Source organism: Poromitra crassiceps (genome assembly GCF_964638095.1).
Source record: "Poromitra crassiceps genome assembly, contig: HAP1_SCAFFOLD_1363, whole genome shotgun sequence".
Taxonomy (NCBI): domain Eukaryota; kingdom Metazoa; phylum Chordata; class Actinopteri; order Beryciformes; family Melamphaidae; genus Poromitra; species Poromitra crassiceps.
Window position 1 is genome coordinate 1,540 of NW_028151048.1, and position 10,961 is coordinate 12,500.

At 43.5% G+C, this 10,961-nt stretch overlaps 1 protein-coding gene across 1 annotated transcript in view; it reads left to right on the forward strand.

Moving 5' to 3' along the window:
- Window positions 1-621: 621 nt before the first annotated feature.
- The window catches only part of LOC310771839 (bile acid receptor-like), a gene marked incomplete at both ends in the record, with an annotated part of 16,980 nt that continues 6,640 nt past the window's right edge, over window positions 622-10,961 (forward strand). Inside the window, 5 exons of the mRNA XM_083664352.1 lie at window positions 622-724; window positions 2,342-2,719; window positions 7,241-7,381; window positions 9,311-9,453; window positions 10,434-10,532. Of these exons, the coding sequence (XP_083520478.1) occupies window positions 622-724; window positions 2,342-2,719; window positions 7,241-7,381; window positions 9,311-9,453; window positions 10,434-10,532 (864 nt within the window). The remainder of the gene's footprint in view (window positions 725-2,341; window positions 2,720-7,240; window positions 7,382-9,310; window positions 9,454-10,433; window positions 10,533-10,961) is intronic.

The window sequence follows — 10,961 nt, forward strand, 5'->3', positions numbered from 1 at the left end:
CCGAAAGGCCACAGAGAGTTTGGATAATTGTTACTCTCGAGATGCCATCAAGGGATCTACAATTCAAATACCAGAAGGTTTATTACGCGGTATTTGGCAAACTAAGACATTAGCCTTAAGGCCTTGCATAGGATTTATAAAACCACCTAAAGTGACACACAATGTGTACGTGAGTCTATATAAGGGAGCAGGACACACAGAGAGCATTGCCTCTTTCATTCAGTGACACGCTGTGGCCAAGACCTTCATCCTCCAGACCTCCACCCCTTCCCCCCTCTTGCATGGTAGCCACTGCGTGCCTCATCCCTATGTGGGAGAGAAGACCTGTCAAGTGTGTTGATGTAGTAGACTGTAGTGTAGAGACTCCCCGCCTGAAGTTTAATTACCTTCCAGCAGGGGTTTGGAGCATGATACTGACTGCTATTCAACTACAGTGGCAGCACATAGGCAAATACACGAGTACCCATTTAAATGTAAAGAATTTCCTTTGGTGGAATAACATATTATTATTGACAAAACGCACCTGTTTTGATGCTTGTCACAGACCCGGACTGGACCGAGGCCTTGTGACTGAGTACATCCTGCTTTCGCCCCTGAGTTGGAGCCTCACCACCGTCCTGAATGAATGAGTGGGTGGAATTGGCCCCCGACATCAATGTGGTGGGACCGCTGCAGATCCCACCCAGCGATGGATTCTGCCTCTCAGAGAGCTCCCACCTGTTTGGTATGTCTTCCACATAGCCAATCTCTCTCACACACATTAGACTCCAAGCGAGCATTACCGCACAGTAGCAGCCAGGTAATAACACTGCCCACATGTGAAAATAATGACTTGACACATGCCAACAACTACCTGTAATGATGTCAAGAAATGTGACTGTCAGGTTAATGAGTAGCTATGACAACCTTTGCTCCCCTTGGCACTTCTCAAGCAAGCGCCAAGTTCTTGCTTTCTGGATGTGCTGTTCCCGTGTGTCTGAGGAAAGGCTTTCCATCAGGGAATCAATGTAAAGTTCGATGTAAAGCCAGGTTGAACCAAAGGTACAGCCGCAAACCGATCAGAGCACGGGGTCTCTGGGTAGTGTCTGTGTGCTTGGTCACAAAGACATGGCTATGGTCCTAACCAAGTCTTCAAGAGGTCAGTGTGACACTTTACCATTTTATACTGTATCTCAGTTTACTTTGATTGCTGAATGGCTAGTAGTTTTCTTTTTTTCTTCTTCTTTTTTTTTTTTACAGACGAGGAGGGACTGTCTATCTATACTATAGTCTTGGAAATCAATCGTCATCCCTCTCCTCCATGATGTTAAAGCAAATGTCACAGAACATGTCATGAATGTCATGTAATGATTAAACAATATTGTGTGAGAGAGATCTTGGTTGACTTTTCATCGGTAACATTCTCCTATCAGTTTCAAAATGAGCGTGGAGTTACATGTCATTCTAACAGGAACAGTGTGCTCCATGCAAGCCAGTCGTTAATCATTTATGGGCTTACAGTATATGTAGCTGTGTGGATTACCATCCACTGTGGAGCCATTATCCAGGCTGAGCAGCTTCTGCAGGGAAGCACTTGATCTAACATCCCAGGCGGCTTTCTCTTTGGGATTTGACGGCTTGTGAAATAGCATATTGCAGCCAGTTTCACCATTCTCCAACATCTGCTCGCTTCATATAATAATAATAATACATTGCATTTATATAGTGCCTTTGTAGATTCTCAAGGTGCTTCACATTCACATATCAGGCGAGGGGAGGACTCAACTCATCTTCCACCAATGTGTGGCTCCCACCTGGGTGATGCATGGCAGCCAATATGTGCCAGAACCACACATCAGCTATCATGCGGAGAGTTGAGGATGGAATTAAGTAACGAGGGACGATTAGGTGGCCATGATGGAAGGAAGCCCTGTGTGGGAATTTAGCCAGGGCACCGGGGTAACGGGGTTACACCCCTACTCTTTCGAAGAGTGCCGATGGGATCTGTAATGACCACAGGAAGTCTGGACCTCAGTTTGTCTCATCCGAAGGATGGCGCTCACTCACAGGACAGAGTCCCTGTCTCTGCCCTGGGGCATTGGTGAGATATTCATGAGACCAGAGGGAAGAGCACCTCCTACTGGTCCTCCAACACCACTTCCAGCACCAGATGGACTCCCATTCAAGGAGTATCCACAGCTAGACCTGCTTAGCTTCCCCAGGAAAGCCAGTAATGCAATGCAGGAGCCACTGGTGCTGCTGACACAAACTTGATCTGCCAAGTTTACATAATCAAATGTCCGCTTCTATGCATGCTGTTCTCAACTTGTATTTATAACCTTTCACCATTTCCCTTTCTTAGATATTCTGGCAGACCAAGGGAGTCCTCTGCTGCAGGATCCGGACGTGTTGTCCTTCACCAGCTATCCCAACACGCAGTACCCATCCATGGAGCCAGCCATGTCTTCCCCTCCTTACTACTCCAGTCACAACTACTACCCTCAGTACAGCGGAGAGGAGTGGTACTCGCATGCAGGGATGTATGAACTGAGGAAAGGACCCCTGGATGTTACCTGTGACGCCGAGATGGAGGAGGTGTCCGCTGTAGTGCCTGCTGTGTGCAAGAGGACCCGGCACATGTCGCAAGCCGGAAGGGTCAAAGGGGAAGAACTGTGTGTGGTGTGTGGAGACAAGGCCTCCGGATATCACTATAACGCTCTCACCTGTGAAGGATGTAAAGGTGAGAGGAGAAGTTGGCTTCTTACCCACTCAAGCTGGGTTTTAAAATCAGAATAGTGATTTTTGACCCCACCTGTGCTTCCTGTAATGAGAACATGTTCCGTGTTCGGCCACAGCTATGCCATTTTACGTGCGATTGGGCTGAACCTTCAGGGTGTGTAAAGGGCACCCGTGCGGGTGACCTGACGGAGCCGGATTCTTTAGCTAATGATGTGATGTCATCAGTGATGTCAAAAAATGACATCATAAGGTTGTGCGCGCGCGTGCGCACACACACACACACACACACACACACACACACACACACACACACACACACAAGGAGGCATTGTGACAAGACTGATCAGTGATGTCACACACACAAGGAGGCATTGTGACAAGGCTGATGTCATAGGGGGGCACACACACACACACACACACACACACACACACACTAATGATATCATCAGTTATATCATAATGGGGCACACACACACAAGGAGGCATTGTGACATCATTGATGCAATAACATTTAGTGAGCAACACACACACGCTCGCACGCGCCAATAGGGCAGGCGAGGCCACGCAGCAGCCGAGCTGTGGGCGAGGCCGCGCAGCAGATGCCTAGTACTACAAAATACTACAAAATACTACATGGGAATAATGCAGCCTTAAGACTTTCTTCTTCAGAAGATCTGTTAAGGCCCAGTGGAGCAGCCTTTCACAAAAAAGGGGAGGTTAGCGTGGCATTTTCATAAAATCTTGTTTATGATATTTCTGTCAAAAACTTTTGATATCTGAGACAGTTTTGGACAGCTTTCCATCAGCATAGTGTAGCGATCCTGGATAAAATGGCACGTTGGTCCTTTGGTCTGATGGTTAAAGTGTTGCACTTGTAAGTAAGAGATCCCGGGTTCGATACAGCCTCGCCTGTGCTCTTGCAATATATTTCCACACACAGTGGAAGCCTATGGTGGCGTAGAATTGACGTTTGCCCCACATACCCAAAAATATCGTATTTTTAGCTGTTGACTTTAGGGCCCTCCCATTATTGAGATGTACAAATCTACAAGTCTGTAGCAACAGTCCAAACAGCAGCTGGTGAAGTGTCCACAGGATCATTTGAAGATTAAAACCTTATTTTGAACATCAATAAGTCATTTCATACCAATTGTGCCTTGAGAAGTGACAATGTGAGAATGATTTCACAGGCCAAATTCAGTTCAATCAGGAGAGACTAGAGACCAATGAATAAAATGATATTTATTACAATAACGTGAATGATGCTTTACAGAAAGAATGATGAGAATAAGGTATTGTTATTAGTCTTTGGCGGTTAGACACCGCAGGGAGATCTTGAGAGAGCTGCATCAGCCCAGATCAGCATCCAGATACAGTATATCCCCCTGTGGAGTCTAGATACTGGTGGTGCTGGTGATCTCCTTCTGAGACTCATGATGAGACTCTTCCGACTGAAGAATCGGATAGGTCTGCGATGACTGGGAGGAGAGGGGGAGGAGGAGGGTGCGAGACTGACAGCAGCGGTGTTGAGAGGCTGAATGAGACAGAAAAAAGCATATTTAAGGAAACCGCCTCCAAGCAATTGGCTTACGACGGGGGTGCGAAGCAATGTGATAGGCTTACACTGGAGGTGTGTGGGGTGAGAGGTGATGAGCAGTGATGTGACACTATGCTATTGGTTAAAAAAGACTAGGCGGCAACCAGCTGATTATTCAATTGAACCCCGGAAATTGACAGCTTATGAGCTTGTGAGTAGATTGAAGAGTGGAGATATAAAAAGTGAATTAAGGAAGTGTAAAATGCATTATTATAGTCTTCCTGGCTTGAACTTACGTTAGAACTACATTTGTCAGGATAAGGCTGGATTCACACAGGATCCAGCGAGACGCAGCAGCCACTGCGTGTACGTCGGGTGGGAGTGTCTCACTTCACCCCCTTTCTGCCTTCTCCTCCCCTTCAAAACAAGCATGTGTGCAAGTGAACCAGTAAAATGCATTTTTAAAAGGCTGTAGGCTATTTTGTAGCTTTAGTTTAGCTTCTCTCTTTTTTACTTTAGTTTCTGTTCTGTTTGACTCTTTCAGTCGTCTGGAGCCGTGTTGTTGAAACATTCATATAAAAAGGCAGGCTTTCATTGACAAAATGTAGGATTTTTATTGTTGTGAAAAATAGATACAGCCGCGACTTTTGAGAGAGAGAGAGAGAGACAGCGCGCGCGCGCGCGTGTGTGTGTGTGTGTGTGTGTGTGTGTGTGTGTGTGTGTGTGTGGGCCGTCTAGATTGGCCAGCTCCAGTGTGACATGGGGGTTGTATCGCCCTGTACTCTCTCGCCGTGCGACCGCTGCATGTTCTTCACGCAGCACTTTTCTGCAGCCACTGCCTGAGCCTGATGCACTACCTCCATTGACTATGAATGTAGCACAGTGCTGGATCCTGTGTGAATCCAGCCTATAAGCACTGGTGCTGCAAACGGCTCAGTTTGTTGCCTACATTGAGCTTTATTTAGTTGTAGGCCTACCTTTCTTCAATTATTAATACTACACACTTTGTTACATTGCTGTTCATTCCATTCCATTTTATTAGATGCCAAGAAGCGACAGCAAATCCATGCAAAAGTCTATCAAGTTGAGTGACATAATACAGTAGTGCTCCTTGCATTGATGACCAAATTGAGGTTGATTTGAAGAGAACAGAATTACATGCATGTATGTCCCTTTAACTCTGAAACAACATGGAGAGCAAGTATAACTTTACAACCTAGCTCCATGTAGAAATCACCCTGGTGACATAGTGGGTGACACCCAATAGGTGGCCTTTAGCAGCTCCTCCCAACATTTTTATGACGCTGTGGATTTTCTCTTGATTCTTGCCAGACCGCAGGGTGAATAGATATGAGTGTAATTCCACACTGTAAGGCCGGACAATGGCAGGAGTGCAGCCGCTGGACTGCCATTGGCCTGAGAATAGGTTGAGGACTACCTGGCCTGTAGCTGGTGCTGCTGCCTGATTGGGTTCCCTCTCGGCTTTCTGCTGTACAATGCAGGGGGAACCTGAGCTTGGCTGCACTAATGCATATCATTGTGCTTAATGTTCTATGTCAGAATGTCTAATAACTGTTCTGTTCCAAAGTGCGTGCGTGTGTGTGTCTGTGTGTGTGTGTGTTGCTCTACTGCCCTCACTGTCTGAAACGTTGCCAACAGGGCTCACAGGGTTCTCTCTCTGTCTCGGTTACATTATTAGAACAGTGTGTAACGTACAGTGGCTGCCCTTTTGGCCCTGATTATCCCTCCATTGTAAATTCTCCTTTATGTTCAAAAGCTGCTTGGAGTAAATTACTGTAGTCCACCGCAATGGAATATATACTATAGGCTATTTCTGTTTGTTTATTTGATGTGTTTGCTGTTACAACAGAATACAAAATGTCTTTGCATCAACATACAGTATATTATACCAGACTCATAATGAATCAGCACTTCCTCCCGCCCTTCAAAATAAAATAACCATTCAATTATTAATACTACACACTTTGTTACATTGCTGTTCATTCCATTCCATTTTATTAGATGCCAAGAAGCGACAGCAAATCCATGCAAAAGTCTATCAAGTTGAGTGACATAATACAGTAGTGCTCCTTGCATTGATGACCAAATTGAGGTTGATTTGAAGAGAACAGAATTACATGCATGTATGTCCCTTTAACTCTGAAACAACATGGAGAGCAAGTATAACTTTACAACCTAGCTCCATGTAGAAATCACCCTGGTGACATAGTGGGTGACACCCAATAGGTGGCCTTTAGCAGCTCCTCCCAACATTTTTATGACGCTGTGGATTTTCTCTTGATTCTTGCCAGACCGCAGGGTGAATAGATATGAGTGTAATTCCACACTGTAAGGCCGGACAATGGCAGGAGTGCAGCCGCTGGACTGCCATTGGCCTGAGAATAGGTTGAGGACTACCTGGCCTGTAGCTGGTGCTGCTGCCTGATTGGGTTCCCTCTCGGCTTTCTGCTGTACAATGCAGGGGGAACCTGAGCTTGGCTGCACTAATGCATATCATTGTGCTTAATGTTCTATGTCAGAATGTCTAATAACTGTTCTGTTCCAAAGTGCGTGCGTGTGTGTGTCTGTGTGTGTGTGTGTTGCTCTACTGCCCTCACTGTCTGAAACGTTGCCAACAGGGCTCACAGGGTTCTCTCTCTGTCTCGGTTACATTATTAGAACAGTGTGTAACGTACAGTGGCTGCCCTTTTGGCCCTGATTATCCCTCCATTGTAAATTCTCCTTTATGTTCAAAAGCTGCTTGGAGTAAATTACTGTAGTCCACCGCAATGGAATATATACTATAGGCTATTTCTGTTTGTTTATTTGATGTGTTTGCTGTTACAACAGAATACAAAATGTCTTTGCATCAACATACAGTATATTATACCAGACTCATAATGAATCAGCACTTCCTCCCGCCCTTCAAAATAAAATAACCATTTATTTCTCCATGGTACTTACATGTTTTCCAACCATGTTCAGGCTTCTTCAGACGGAGTATAACAAAGAACGCTGTGTACAAATGCAAGAGCGGAGGGAACTGTGAGATGGACATGTATATGCGCAGGAAATGCCAGGAGTGCCGACTACGAAAGTGCAAAGAGATGGGCATGCTGGCAGAATGTGAGTATCTTGCTTGTCATGCATGACCTTTTGACCTTTTGGCGTGTAGGACAATCTTAAAAGGACAATAAAACAAACCGTTATGAATAAGGAAGGGAAGGAAAGGAAAGGAAGGAAATTCTGATCCTACTGTAGATACCTACACTGTCGTTTGATTCAAACTGATTTGCACTGTCCACATGCACACAAAAGGTAATGATTTCGTCCTTCCGGTAGATTCAAGAGAGGCCATCAAAGAACCCTGTGATGAGCCCTCACTCCACTTTCTGACATGGCCTGTTGAGTTTTACTGGGGGAAACTATGTCACACGTCACACAACAGAAAGGCCTAGCTGTTGCTGCTGCTGCAGAAAGTAAAATGGACAGTTTATGTTCCATTTAACAAAAAGTAGAGTAGGTGGGCTTTGTCTGTCTGTTCCAATCTTTGTCCCACTGATGTCACAATGTCTATGATATCTTCAGTGATGTTGTCAGTGATATCATTATTGACCAAAATCATCTTATGCCATCACTGATGATGTCATAGGCACTGATGATGTCATAGGCATTGTGACATCATCAGTGATGTCATGGGCATGAGCTTCCAATCATGGAAGTTGGAAACCCTCATTAGTGTTTTGTATTGGGTCTATTTAGAGCCGTCAGCTGAACAGAGCAGGACAGACTGGGCTCCTCCTGTTGCTCATAAATACTGCACTAATGACCCTGCTTTCTGGTGCGACAGTGACACTGAGTTGTCTATATTGATCTGAAACCTGTTTGGACTGCAAGTCACACTTTCTCAAACACTATTTTACAGTCCCAATGTGAAAAGTGGGTGTCCTGACAGTTTCCATTTAACTCCATGTCCCAGATCACTCCCTTCCATGTCCTCCGAGGTTTTGGATAATGTTTGGCAAAGGGAAGTTTTCTTACTTTATTTTTTGTACAAATAAGTACGGAAATAAACAACTGACAATTTCAACCATGCATCAATCATGTAATGCAGAGGTTTTCAAAGTGGGAGGTTTCAGGGGAGGCTCAGTGAATGGAAGTGAAAAATTGTACATTAAAAGGAGATCTTATAGCCTAAATGTATGTGATTTGGTTAAAGACATACAGTAGTTTTGGGGAAGTTGACTGTTTTTCCCACTTTCCCAGAGTCAGAAACAAAGAAATTCCTTCAGACAGATCTTTTTACTGTATGTATTGGTGTCGTCTGAAATAATCAAACAGCAATATCAGTCTCAATTGTTGAGTGTCTATGGGATAGAATAACATAATCATGATCCAATAGGCATCCAGGAATTGAGCAAGGGGGGCTCCTTTTTCAAAGCTTTGTCTGGGGGGAGGCCCACACTCTGATGTAATGTAAAACCCCTGATGTAATGAATGAATGAGTTGTTCCACTCATGCTTTATCGTTAGCATGAGGTACAAGAAGATGATAGGATGAAACATTCCCTGTAGGGAAATTAGGTTGTTGCAGCAGCAAAAGTAATGGGATTCAACAGGCAGAAAAAGATAAAATAGAGTATACAAAACAACAACAAAACACTATAAAAATAAAGAATCAAAAAACAATAAAGCATTAAAATAGAATACTAATTGTGGAGTTATATAAATGTGTGCTGGTGGCAATCGAAACAATTGTAAAGTGTATTGGTCGGAAATAAGGAGAATGGATTACGAACGAATACAAATGTGTGGATTAAGTTACAGTTGTTATGATGTATGATGTTAAGATATCAACATATACAGAATTACAATTAAAATTCTAAAGTTCACCAGTGATTCTATGTACCGTAGTAAGGATGAATCACAGGGATAGATCATAATGCATCTATTAATGCATTAGAAATGTATCCATGTTATATCCAGTTGCATGGAGTTGAATAAACAGATGTGAAGTATTTGACACACAACCTGAAGCGCCCCTCACTGCCGGCAGGCCTGCTGACAGAGATCCAATGTAAATCCAAAAGGCTGCGGAAGAACACCAAGGCCTCGCCGGGGGAGTGTACTGGTGACGAGACAGAAGGGGCGGACCACACAGACATCAAGCAGGTCACCTCTACCACCAGACTGACAAAGGTAATCACAGCCTCTCCTCTCCAGTATATGACACCTAGTGCACAAATATTAATCATTGATTAATAATTCAAATGATTTTACATATTTCTCGATACTACTGCCACAAAATGCCATCAAAACATTCAGCACGGACATTGAAATATACTCTCTTTTGCAAAACAGAACCAGTTGCATTTCAATAGCTTTCTTTTCAGATCGTAGAAACCAAATATTAACATCAAAACTAATAGGTCGCCGATTGACTAGATCAGTGGTTCTGGTGGTACGAGGGGCTCCCTCCCTCTCATACTTTCATATGGTGGTAATTTCTGAGGTGGTACTTGGTGTAAAAAGGTTGAGAACCACTGGACTAGATGATACTCAGCTGCATCCGCACAGCAATACCAATCATAAAACATGTTAAATTTCCACAATGCCCCCCCCCCCCCCAATAATTTTATTTTGTTTTATTGAATTTCATATTTTTCTTAAATTGTTGATGAAATGTTTTCCTTTACACAAGGCAAAATGTCTCACAGTATCTCACACTTCTTGAAATTTTGGAATTACTGTGTTCACACGTAAAATGTTTGTCAATATTTGCTTCTCAAAATTACACACTGTACACAATGACACCGTTCACTGTCAACCCTTTCAGGTACTATTGACAAATTATAAACTGTTTATATTTTTTGAGAGGATTGACTGGTTGATTGATTGGTTTGGCGAGGATTGTGTGTTGTGTTTGAACTACCGTAAACTAAATTTATTTAACTAAAAGTACCAATTGCGTAGCCTGCGTGAACCCAGCCTTCAACGTGACATCACAGGCTATGCCTGCCTGATAGCACATAGAGGTCACGTGGAGGCTGGGTTTACCCAGGCTACCAATTCCTCACACACCACGCTTGGAGGTTGAACTGTCATTCTGTCTTCTTTATCCCCTTTAGAATGTTTGCACTCCATAAATACTGTGATTGATGTGTTGTTTCTTTATCCAGGAAAAGGTTGAACTCACTCAAGAGCAGCAGGTGCTCTTGACTTTCATTGTAGATGCCTACAACAAACACAGAATTCCTCAGGATATGGCCAAAAAACTGGTACGCATCACTTCAAATGTCACTGTTTTTTCTTCATGCTACTTTTGCTACTGCCATTCAAAGATCCAGCAGATGTGGAGAGATGTAAAAACCTCAAGGATCAAGGATCAAGGATCAAGGATCAAGGATCAAGGATACTTTATTTGTCACTTGCACAGAAATACAATGTAAAACATGCAGTGACATGCAATGGGACTTGGTCTCTGCAATGTGCCAGAAAAGGTAGATATCAATAAAAAAACAGTAAAACAATAAAAGACACAGAACATATAGAGACATAAAGTGCTGATCGTAAAGTGCTATACAGTATCGTCATGTCCTGTCTTTAATTAAAAATGGAAATAAAGTGCCATATTTAAAAATAAAAATAAAAAATAAATATTGTGTGGTCCTAATGCTGCTGGCTGGCATTTAGCATACAAACAGCCT